Consider the following 12742-nt stretch of genomic DNA (forward strand, 5'->3'; position numbering starts at 1 on the left):
ACCCCAAATTTTTTAATTTTTTTTTTTTATATTAATTCGCCGAAACTATTCTCAATTTTGGGCAGGAACTCCAGAACTCTTCGGTGCATTCGGAACTTTGACCAAAATTTCATTTTTTGAAAAATGAGGTGCCAATTTCACAGAGGTTAAATTCCAACAATTGAGATCGATCTTATTTTCTCCTGACTAGAAGAAATATTGTTGAAATATGTACCCTGTGTTAGAAAATTGCGTAGTATTCATAAAAATTATTTTGTTTATAACTTTTTAATAAATAACGAGTGACAAAAAAGATGAATGATCTTGACTTTGATGATCAAGATCAAAGTTATTTAGAGCTGACTATATAAAGGGAAAGTTTTACCGAAAATATAATAAAATTGAAAAAAAAGTTAAAAACTTATTTTTTCAACTCGTAGAGCTGTTATCTGAAGTAGATATTTCCTTAATACAAAAGTTTTGTAGCTCTTATGGACAAAAACGACAGTTCAGCACCCAGCATTACGTATACACGCAATCAATACTGAGTTTATGAAACTAAAATTAAAAACTTAAAAAGAAAGATTTATATCGATTTGTAAATTGTATGTGTATATGAATGCTAGCGACGAGAATGGTAACAAAGCAATAACTGTGGGTACAGTCAATGTTATGCTACAAATGCTTTAAAGCAATTACCTAATAAGCTTTAACATAGATAGACGGTCTAAAGGCATAAAGTATAAAGAAATATTGGTAGATAGCACTCACATGAGAGTCACTAAATGTAAATTTAGTTTACCAAAATAGCGCATTTCTTTTATCTGAGCTGAAATACCAATCTTCCTATTGGCTATTTTGATGACCATTTCGATTTAGTTGTCTATAGCTCCAATAAATGCCTAGTATTATTAATAGGGTATGATTAGTAGGTCCAAAATAGAGGACCTGTGTGCTACTTTAGTACTTACTCTAGAGCTTTAACTAAATGCGACTTACATTAACCCTAAAAATATTATGGCTCATATTCAGAACGTGTTTACAATGATGTTGCAGGTTAACATACTATATTTTACATCAAGCATATTATAAAATTTCAAAGATAAAATCACGCTTTTATTGATAAAAGCGCGTTCTGAATACGGGCCATAATATTTATAGGTCTGGGTAAACACTGTTTAACTGTTCAAAATCTCTTTTAGGTTAGGATAAAGATCAAGGTACAAGTCAAATCGATGTAAATTAGGGTTTTAGCTATCGCTCATTATTCATTAAAAAATTATTAACAAAAAAATTTGATATCTTTTTTCTACTACATAAAACAAAAATTTTTTGCTTTAAAAATTATAATATTTTACAACTTTTCACGTGAAGCGAAATCTATCTTACCTTTCCTCCTGCCTAAAAAAGCACAACTTTCTACACGAAGCGAAGTCCATCAAATCTGAAATTTGTGAAATCATTTATATCATATTATTTCAAGTTTTCTGAACATTATCTAACTTAGCACATCTATTTATTAAATAACTTGCGACTTTAAACATGCGTTTGTTTCTTATGCCATACTTCCTCTTCGATTTTAAAATTAATCGAAGTTAACAATCAATTGGTATGTACATATTTTCTTGACAGCGAAATAATAACGAAATTATCTCTTATAGGGGAGATTGAGGTTGTATGTACCAATTTTTAGAAAAATATTTCTCTATTTATAACATATATATTTATTTCTTTTAATACACATGACGCAACAACTATTTAGATTTATGCTATTATTTGCAAAAAGATGTAATTTTAGGATGTTTATGAGTAAAATATCAAAATCCGAATTAATACATCTTGCTCCGATTTGGAGGCAAAATAAAACAGAGCTAAAAAAAGTTGTAACATGTTTCCAGAAACAAATTATCTGTTTTAAAATACAAATTCACTGCTTTAAAAACACAAATTCAATGCTTTAAAAATAAATTATCTGCCCTAAAAAAGAAATTATCTTCTTATATTTTATTTTTGTTTTTAAAACAGTAAATTTACTATTAAAGCAGTGAATTTATGTTTGAAAGCAGTGAATAATATCTATCACAATAAGAAATATCAACAACATATGCGCACGTGATCAGGGCATGAAAATTATACAGCGAATTGGCAGACCGCACTAGTGCACACTGAGTGCCAACTTTTTCAATGCCACAGATTCGATCAATATCCTCTGCTCCAGTGCCAAAAAAATCTTCGCATTCAGTTAGATTACACTGTTACCATGCGAGTTTCATGTTGTATTCGACGAATAAAAATTGCACCAGTGTAATGCTAAATTTGTATTTAGTTAAACAAAATGCGATGAATGAGACCAAAATAGATTTATTGTATAATTGTATAAGACGTTATACTATATTATCTCCGTTATTTGCTATGTGCACTATTTTGAAAATAAGACATGTATATAATTTCAATGATACATAATCTCAAGCATACTAATCAAACCTCAATCATCAAATAAATCTTTTATAACTTTTATTTTTGTTAATTTAAAATATTTAATATATAAAATTAACAATAATATGTATATCCAATGAGCGAATTAGATATTGTTGATAAAGTATTTTATATTATTTTAACTGTTAAAAAAATGTATACTTTAATTATTGACTCCTGTCTATTGGATAAAATCTATTAAAGAGTAATATGGCAATTCAAACTGTCATTAAGAAAATACCGCGGGAATCTCCTTAAGATCTCTTTTCGTGCTCGACGCTCTTTTTTAGCGTCAAGATAGGTCATGTAATTGAAATCAACGCTCAATATTCGTTAATTTTTGTCATATGATCTGTTTTGACGATTATGTTTAAATTCAGTGCCATCAAACAGCACTGTCAAAAATTTCAGTACAATAAAGCTTGCTCTCATTCACACAATATATTTTGTTTAACCGAATACAAATTTAGCATTACACTGATTTATTTGCCGAATACAACATGAAACTCGCACGGTAACAGTGCAATCTAATCGAATGCGAAAATTTCTTGGCACTTAGGTAGAGAGCATTGATCAAATGGTGGGTCGAAAAAGTTCGCATTCAGTGCGCACTAGTGCGATCTGCCGAATCGATGTCAATTGTACTACTTCAGTTCAGTGTTGCTCTAAGTTATGCTGCATTGTGATCGAGCGCATTCATTCCGACTGTGTTGCACTGGTACCATGTTAGAGCAGCACTAGTGCAGAGTCAGTGTATGTGTGCCGAATTTGTCATTAAAGATCCTTTAATCAGAATCTGATCACCTGAAGCCGCCATTTTTCATCGAAATTATGCGGGAGATAAAAATCGTGCTATGTCACTTCACTTACTCTACAATATAGCACTGTAAGTTACAACCACAATATAAGTACATACAATATGGACACTGAACTTTTTGTAGTCCCCAATTTTTAGTGCGCATGCGTCGATTTCTAACCAGAAATGTGGCTGCTTTCAACAAGTTGAAATTGCAAGTTAAGTTAAGTTAAGTTAGGTTTATGGATCTCTTTCCCATAAAATATTATTAATATTTCGCTTTCGCTTACAATATTATGTAAGACTCGGTAATAAGGAAATCGAGCCAAACATGAATATAATGGGTGAGAGTCATAATATGTCATCCGTATAAAGCTTAATTTTTTTTAATTTGTAAGAGAAAAGTATGATAAAGTAAGTAAAATTAATAAAATTAAGTTTTATTAAAAAATTAAATCAAATCTTTTTTCGGAGACGCTATATTGTTGAGACTGTTATATTTATATACGACAAAGTATTCTCATAATAAAATATACGCGCGCGCGCGCGCGCGTGCGTGCGTGTGTGTGTGTGTGTGTGTGTGTGTGTGTGTGTGTGTATGCGTGTGTACGTATATTATTAAATTATAATTTTCATGCAATATATTAATTTTTCATACATAATTATTCAATTACAATTTTCGTACAGTATTTAATCAATTATTATTTTTAATTTACTTATTACTGTTTAATATTATTATTATTATTATTAATGTGAATATTATTTTTATATATGAGTTTTATATATGAGTTTGTATAATGAGTTTGTTAACATATTATTATATAATTCTCTGAAAATTTAAAAATATACTCGCTATAAAAAATTTTCATGACCGAATTATATCTTCTTTTTTTAAAAAAATTATTCTGTAATTTTATAAAAACTCAAATTTATAAGCGCCTCTCTAACCCACAATATGGCGATCAATATGTGATTCGGGACCCATTCAAAGATGCTGACGCTCAGTGTGTCTGTTCCATATATTTGTTACTTATATTGTGTTAAGGCTCAGTAGAGACGCTCTATAAGCTTCATAGTTTTTGACGAACATTTTGGCACTTTCAGGCGACTAGCTGATGATTTAAATTTAAAAAATATAAAAAATGGCATGAGGCAAGTCTCGATACCTACTATTTTTGTTCTTTATATGATTATTTTATCTCTTACCATTTAAAAGATATAAGTTACATTTTATCTTCATTGTTACAATTTATCTCCATTATAACTGGTCCTAGTCTCCCCTACACATATCAAGTGATCTTTTTTCTCAAAATTCTTTTATTCTGTCAATATTTACTGTTATTTGATAGGAATAATCTCTTCTTTTACAATAATTTCTTTTATAAATCCCACAGGAATAATACTTCTCTTCTCGTTTTTAGGCAACCATCACCGAGTTCCGGCACGATCGGTACCTCGACGATATCGTCGACGACCGGCGAAGGAGACACAGCACAGAGTATCGGAATGTACCCGGTGAGCGTCGCGACATCGTCAGTTGTGACGACGGTGACGCCGGTGACGACGGCGTCGGCGACCGTGCCGCTGGCCACTTCCGGCGTCGCCGCTGTAAGTTCTGGCATCGGTAGGAGCGTTTCCGCGCCAAATGCACCGCGGCCGATCGTCCAGATTAGCAGTTCTTCGGCGAGTGCTTCGGCAGCGCAACGACCAAGGCTAAAAAGGAACCAAAGCCGCACCGAGGCCATCCGGAAGTGAGTAAAAGTCGATAACGCAATCGTGCAATCGTGACAAGATTATTTTTTAGAATTTCTTAGTTTATCTACTTATGTATTTTTTAATTAATCATTTTTTGAAAAAAATTGTATGAAATATGAAAATTTGAAATTGAAATATGAAAATTGCAACAACAACGAGAATGATTCACACTGTAAAACAGGCTTGTCAAATAGTGGTTCGCTAAAATGGATATAAAGAAAGTGACACCAATTAACTGGAAGTTGCCATTTGGTGTCTTACATCTGAAAGGTTTCTATATAACAATTTTTCGTCTTAATCTTTTCTTTCTTTAATGTTGTCTTCTTTTTAACATTAAGGACACTAAATAGCAGAGCTAATCAGTATTAGGCACATGCATTGGCACTATTTTCTTTATACCCACTCTAGGCTTATGAGCCAAGCGCTTCTCTCCAATTCGATCCTGAAATCGGTGGATCGAGTTGGAGAAGGAAGCGCTCGGCACCCTCGGCGGCTGACTCGCGAGCAATTATTTGACAAGCCTGATGTAAAGTATATGTCTTAGATAATTATTGCTAGAAGGTTAAACTCTCACTAATGATTTTGATTTTTTTATATGTATAAATAAAATCGATATAATGCTGAGTCATGTACACTCTGAATCACTTGGCGGATTTTTTCTAGTTTCTGAGATATGACACTTAAAATAATTGAATTTTTATTCGCGATTACTTATTTTTCACGCGAAGCAAGGTCCACCCATGATGGAAAGATAACATGGTGTATGCAGTTGGACAGTGTCTTTTTTTAAATCTTTGCTCTCTCTGTCTATGGACAGATTCAAGGACTATCACTACTGTGAAACGCGAAACATGGGACTGTAGTTTGTTCTTATTTTGAAACTGAAACTTAATTGAAAAATCGTGAAAAATCGTGCATCCATTGGCATGTTATCCTTTCCACAATGGGTCTACCTCATCCGCCCTTCCTATCTAAAGGCGCATGACTTGCCAGTTTTCAGTAGTAGGGATGCTTGATACTTTCGGTTGCATCGATACTTTATATCGATACTTTATATCGATGCATTGTAAATCAAAGTTTCGATACTTTAAAATATACCGGGTTTCAATTAACTTTAAAATATGAAAGTATCGATATCTCAATTAATATCGATACGTCAATATTAATGCGTAAAAAAATCAATATTTACAAAATAGTAAATGGAAAAATCATGTTTGAGATTATTCTAATCTCCAATTTTTTTTATGAAAAAAATCATTTCCTTCCAAAAGAACGATTTTCAAACAATTTTTAATGTATCGAGATGCACATTACTCATCTCTACATAATTTTCTTGTTTTGATCCAATGTCGTTTTGTCATTTCGTTTGATGACAGATGCAATTGGCAAATTCCAATGAACTAATCGACTGATTAGTTAATCGAAATTGATTAAATTAAGTGACTCTAATCTCTAATAGATTTTTAAGCCTTAAGCCATAAGAAATGGACGAATCACAATCACTTATTCTCCTCGCATTCGACTAACTGGTCAATTTCTTACGGTTTAAGGCTTAAAATATCTATTGTAGGTTCGAACTATTATAGACTGTATGCAACAAGCATCAAGCAACGGAGTAGCAACCAAGGTGATATTTTTTACGCCACTAAATATCGCCTGACTGATTAGTTGCTGTTCCACTGTTGACGCTTGCTGTGTTCAATCTGAATTAGGCATAATAATGCAGCACTGTTTTCAACGACTCGTCTCGAAAAAGTTCCACATTTGGTTACTCGAACCTCGAAACTCAAAATCGACATTCTCCAAATGGCTACCAATTCGAATCAATAGTATCAAAAATCTCGACATGTCGATATGTACGAAAAGTATCGATATGTCAGAATTATCGAAACGAAAGTTTCGACTGAAAAATAATAATTGATACTGAAAATATCGATAATGTTAGACAATAGACATTCTTATTTCCACGCGAAGTAAGATAGAGTGGAAATATACGAATACACTATGAAAAATTGAACATAATACAAGGAAGGAAATGAAGGGATTTAAAGAATTTGCGTTTTAGAGAATTTGTCTGCTTTATTTCATTTTAAAAAGAAGATAAAAGTTAAATGTATACGCTTATATTGTTAATTTTATTTTGTAAGGCTTTCGGTAGATAGGCACAGACTCACATGTTATATGATGTGAATAACAAATATATTTATAAATAGTAATACAACTAAATGCAGGAATATACATAAGATATCTTCTTAAATGTAAGATTTTCCGCCAAAATCAGTTCGCTCGATACACACAGTCAGCCATAACGCTCGTGTTCTCGAATTTTCTTCTGCTTCTTGTGCGATCAGTAGGAATAAGCGCACTGCGCATCTCGTATCATCGCTGTGATTGGTCGAAGTACGAAATATATATAACTAGAATTATCTTACAATTTGTTAATAATTTTTTAACAAATAACGATTGCCAATTAAAGCCTGTTGAAGATTATTTAGGATCATTACTTTGACAACAAGATCAAGGTCGAGCCTTGATCGTCAAGATATCATCGGCGAAATTTAATTTTTTCTAGTTATCATCTTTTAAAATATCAAAATACCATTGAGAAATTCATTTGATATCAAATAAAATTTGTTGGTTGACCGATTTTGTTGATTGAATTTATAATGTTTGTATTAACAAAAAATTGTGATACAAAAAGCAAGTAAAATGTTACAAAATGTTTGGTTATTGGGTTTGTTTGTGTAAACAAAATTTAATAATATGAAAAACGCATTTATTTTACTATCTTTCAAACAAATATATTTGTTGCTGAATGCGCTAGCAATACGAAACATTTGCTAATGGGATACACAGTTAAGCATTCTCTTCTAATTGTAAGAAAAATACGACGCGGCTCATTATAAATATTACACCTGTGTAAGGACAGTATTGAGTGACACCTTCTCTCTTATGTTAAAGATTTCTTTTAGGCCTACATTAGAACTTCTTGAAGTTAGCAATTTTTTATTTCTTCAGAAATTCTTCAGAATTTTTACTCTAATCAATTTGAGTTAAATAAAAAATTAATAAGAAAAAATTAATAAGAAAATTTAGTCATATTAGCATACAAGTTTAGTATACAAATTTTAATATATAAAATTAAAATAAAAATTAAAATAAAATATCAACTAAAAATTTAGTTTAATACAATTAACAATTTTGTTCATTGAACTAAATTTTTATGTTAATATTACAAATTTTCCAAATTGTTTTGTTATTATGTCAACCAAAAGATTTGTTCAGAAACAAAAGATTTAGTTAATTTAATCAAATCTTGTTTATTCAACCAAATATTCTCAAATACATTTTTGAAGTTTTTGTTATGAAAAAATTAATTTTTATAGAATATTTTCGTTTAGTCACTCATTATATCTTACAAGGATCATGTCTTGACAGTCATTTTATACATTTTTAACTGTTCTTGATTCCATTATTTGGTTTTATATTGCATTTTTAAATAATGACTAATTTTTTACATTGTATTTATCTGATTATATTCTTGACTGTAATTGCGAGTTGCGTGTGTTACATGATTGTATGTTGGTGAGTTAATTTATTTTTATTAATACTCTTACTACTCAGTTGTTTTAATATTGATTCATTTTTAAAGTCTTTTACTCGGTCAACGCTTGCAAATGATACATTGATCATGTACAGAAATAGCATATCTACACTTATTTGACTATACTTTTTTACCGCGTTTATTTATTATATGATCTGAAAGGGATTTAAAATTCTCTGGAACTGAAACATATCATTGTAATTTATTTACTTTTATATTTAGATTAAATATTATTTAATTAACTGTATTATTATTTCTTTGCGCCTTTCGCGCTTGACTCCTATATGTCTAATTATTTTCATGATTGAAAAAGGATAATTTTTGCTGCATAATATTTAAATACTAAATTATGCAAAATAATATGTCTTAACTTAGGATTCCATCATGCAGAATATTCCAGACCTTGCTTATCACTTATTAATAGCAAATTCCTAAAATTATTTCTAGATAGAAGTCTTAATATTAAAATGTCGAAGCTATAATAGTTTTCAAATTAATAACATAATTAAAGTTTTCACATCAGAACTGACATTTCGCGTGCTCAGAGACAAATGGTGAAAGTGCTTTACGAGGATCCTCTCAATAATTTCAAGATTATCACAAATATACAATGATATTTTTATTAAATAATTGTTTTTGCTTTTATTTAGAATCTATTTGTTATATTGTGTACGTATAATTAATAAGTAGGCAAATGTGACTTTGTTTCTGAAGTATTTATTTTTGCGCAATAGTGCATATAGGCAATCGATTTATAGGCCACCAGGGTTCTTCCATTGAAACGGGATTTCCATACCATACATCTCAATCGAAATATATTTATTTTCATCATGGAGCCCTATTTTGAAAATTCAAAGAATTCATTTCGTTAGAACATAAAAGATCTCATAAAAAGTCCGCGCTTTTTTTATTTTTTTCTGTATGATTTTTTATTTATGAAAAACAAAACTTCACTGTCGATCTGATGGCGATGTTGCCGCATATTGCTCGCGAATATAGATTTAATGGTTCGTTTCGACCTGATATTTTTATTAGGTAAAAGATGAAAATAGTAATGTCAATAGTTTTTGTAAATTTTGTATTTGCATTATTACACCCAATAAAATTTTTTGGTCGATGAGTGATTGAAATTATATCAATATAAACGACATAGACGTCGCTTAAGTTAATAGAAGATAATTTATTCGATATTTCTCTGGGAAGTATTCGCTTGAATTAATAAAAGATGATTTATTTGACATATCTGGTAGATAAAAATTTTTTTTAAATAGAAACATTAGGTATTATTTTATTTCAAACAGTAGAAATAAAAAATATTATATACATTGTTATATAAACATTATTTATTCCAAATTATTTTGATTCTGATTTATTCTACGAGTAATTACATATACTTTACAAATATATTAATGTTTTTATAATTAATAAATAAATAGAAATAAATAAATAAATAAAGGTTGCTTTATTTATTTCTATTTATTTATATATGCTTTAACCGTGATTACTATGCGTCATTTATACATATACAAGTGATATTTATTCCCGAAAGCGCTTCGTTATTTAAATAAGTCAAACAACTAATTTTATAACAATAATATTTTAATTTAAAGTGTTTTTTTATGACAAATGAGTAAATTATAAAAGAAAACGTATTTGACTTTTTTTTTATAAAATTGAATGTTATTTATATATGAGCAACGTGGCAGTCAATATAATCGACAACTTGCATTTAAAACATGTACGTAAATTTGATTGGTATTAATATCTTTTCAAATTTTGCAGCTATATTAAACGCGAAACAGCGCAGTTCTTCGGGGTTGATGAGGAATCAGAAGCTTCGGAGAAGCAGAGATGGCTGGATCGACGACGACGTATGGCATCGAGGAAATACGGTACACTCGTACCGGAACACAAGCCGCCGGATCCAGACATCACTCGAGACGTACCGGACACTACCGAGACACCGGAAGTAAGTGTACTGTACCATGAGAATATATATTCTGTCGCAATTATAATGAGCGATAATAATCGATAATAACCAGAAGTTTGACTGCATCAGGTTAAATCATATTGATAGAATTTGAAAACGTTTAAGTAAATTAATCTGATAAAAATGTCCTTTGAACTTTTAGCAGTAAAAATTTCATTTTAAATAAAAGTAAATATCAAAATCAATTTCCAAAGTGAATTTTCACTCGTTCGGAGTTAATCGGTTTACTCTTATGGAGTGGGTCATTTCATTCGATTAATCGAAGTGAATAGATTAAGTGAAACGCATTCATTCTGGGCGCGTTTCATTTAATGTTTGCAACATTTATGAGTATCATTTCATCTTTGTTGTCATCAATTAAATGTTAAACAAGGAACATTCATTAAGGAAAATCATATTGATTCTAGATATATTTGTGAAATGCTCCTTGCAATTACAAATAGCTAATCAATTAAAAAAATTTTTTCTTTCGTATGATTTCTGAATTATTTTTTTGAAAATATATTTTTAATAATTTGTTTTATATATATATCTAATTTTAATAATCTAATTTTAGTAACATAATTTTAATAACTTAATTATTTATTAAATTACTAAAATGTAACTTAATAAATAATTAAATCTATAATAATTAACTAATATTGTGTATCATTAATAAATATTAGTAATTGAAAATAATTTATCATTTGAAGCTATTATAGCTTATTAGTTGTATCAGATTAGAAGAAACAATAATAGTTGAACAATTATTTCGTAAATTCTTTAATGATTGAAAGGAGGTAAATGCCAATAAACGAAGCCCATCTCGATGACCTTGACTTTGACATATTATCAAAGTGACTCTGACATGAGTGACCTAGGTTTTAATCATCGTTATTTGTTAAAAGTTATTAACAAAATAAATTTAAAAAATAATGTCTTATTTTTGCCAGACACACAATATTAAAAACTATCTTATATCCTCCCCTGCATAGGGCAGGAATAATAGCTTTTCATGTGAAGTGAGGTCCATTCTACCCATAGAACTTATAGTAATGCGGAATAATCTATCCAAACAGTGAGTGAAAGGTGTGAGCATCTGAGAGAAGATGTATTTCTGTATATATTTCTGCTCAGTAACTTTTCTTCTTCCTGCGCATGTGCCAAAAAAGGATAGAAGAGAATAGAAAGATATTTCTGTCCTTTAGATGTTGCTCACAGCTCTGTATTCCTCTTCCATCACTATAAGTTCTATGACTTTACCTCCCTTCCCTCTTAGAAGTTCGACTTTCTACGTGAAGCAAGATCAACCCGCATGAAAAGTCATTATGCTTCTAAACAAGGGGGGTGAAATAAACCTCGCATATAAAAAGTCGAAAGATATAAAGCAGAAAATTTTTGTATAGTAGAAAGAGACATTTTCCAAACTTTTATTGTTAAGTTTTTTATTGTTAAGTTTTTAATGAATAACGAGTGATGATTAAAATCTGTTGGAGGTCATGACGTTGACAAATATGTCAAGGTCAAGATTATCGGAACAGACGTCCATCGGCATATTTATTAACAAGAAAATTAGAGATTTCAGAAAATTGCGATAAAAAATTTCTAAATATTTCTAGAGTGTCACTCTCAGACGATGGCAACAACCAGTACGGAGGAAAGATTCTGTAGCGAGGATGACACTGTCAGGTCTTCATTACATTGTTGAGGTGAGTTATTGTTTTTCAACTTCTCAGTTTTAACTGTGACGAAATCTGCTTTAATAATTTTCTACTTTTACGAAATATTATAAATTCCTATTTTGTTAAATTATTTATTACAACGCTTTGTGAAATTATTATTTGTCTAATTAATTATTGTATTAATTAAGAAATACAGAAATCTCTTAATTAATTCTTAAATTTGTTAAACATTATTATATTGAATTTTTAATTAAGTATTGTTTACTTAGAAAAGTTAACGCATAGTGTATTTAGGACCTAAAATGTTAAAATTCGATTAATTTGACCAGCCTGTTCTCTTGTACAATTTTCTCTTTGTGCAACTTTATCTTTATCACGTCAAGATTATCAATAAAAAGNTATAAAATAAACGTATAATATATATATATATATATATATATATATATATATATATATATATATACTNTATGTAGAGACTACGA

The 12742-nt window shown here is 29.9% G+C and overlaps 1 protein-coding gene across 1 annotated transcript in view; it reads left to right on the forward strand.

Moving 5' to 3' along the window:
* Window positions 1-12742, forward strand: part of LOC105625833 (inactive rhomboid protein 1) — a 141611-nt gene that overhangs the window by 86000 nt on the left and 42869 nt on the right. The window contains exons 5-7 of the mRNA XM_012207145.1: window positions 4672-5001; window positions 10392-10578; window positions 12198-12287. Of these exons, the coding sequence (XP_012062535.1) occupies window positions 4672-5001; window positions 10392-10578; window positions 12198-12287 (607 nt within the window). The remainder of the gene's footprint in view (window positions 1-4671; window positions 5002-10391; window positions 10579-12197; window positions 12288-12742) is intronic.

Source organism: Atta cephalotes (assembly GCF_000143395.1).
Source record: "Atta cephalotes unplaced genomic scaffold scaffold00003, whole genome shotgun sequence".
NCBI lineage: Eukaryota > Metazoa > Arthropoda > Insecta > Hymenoptera > Formicidae > Atta > Atta cephalotes.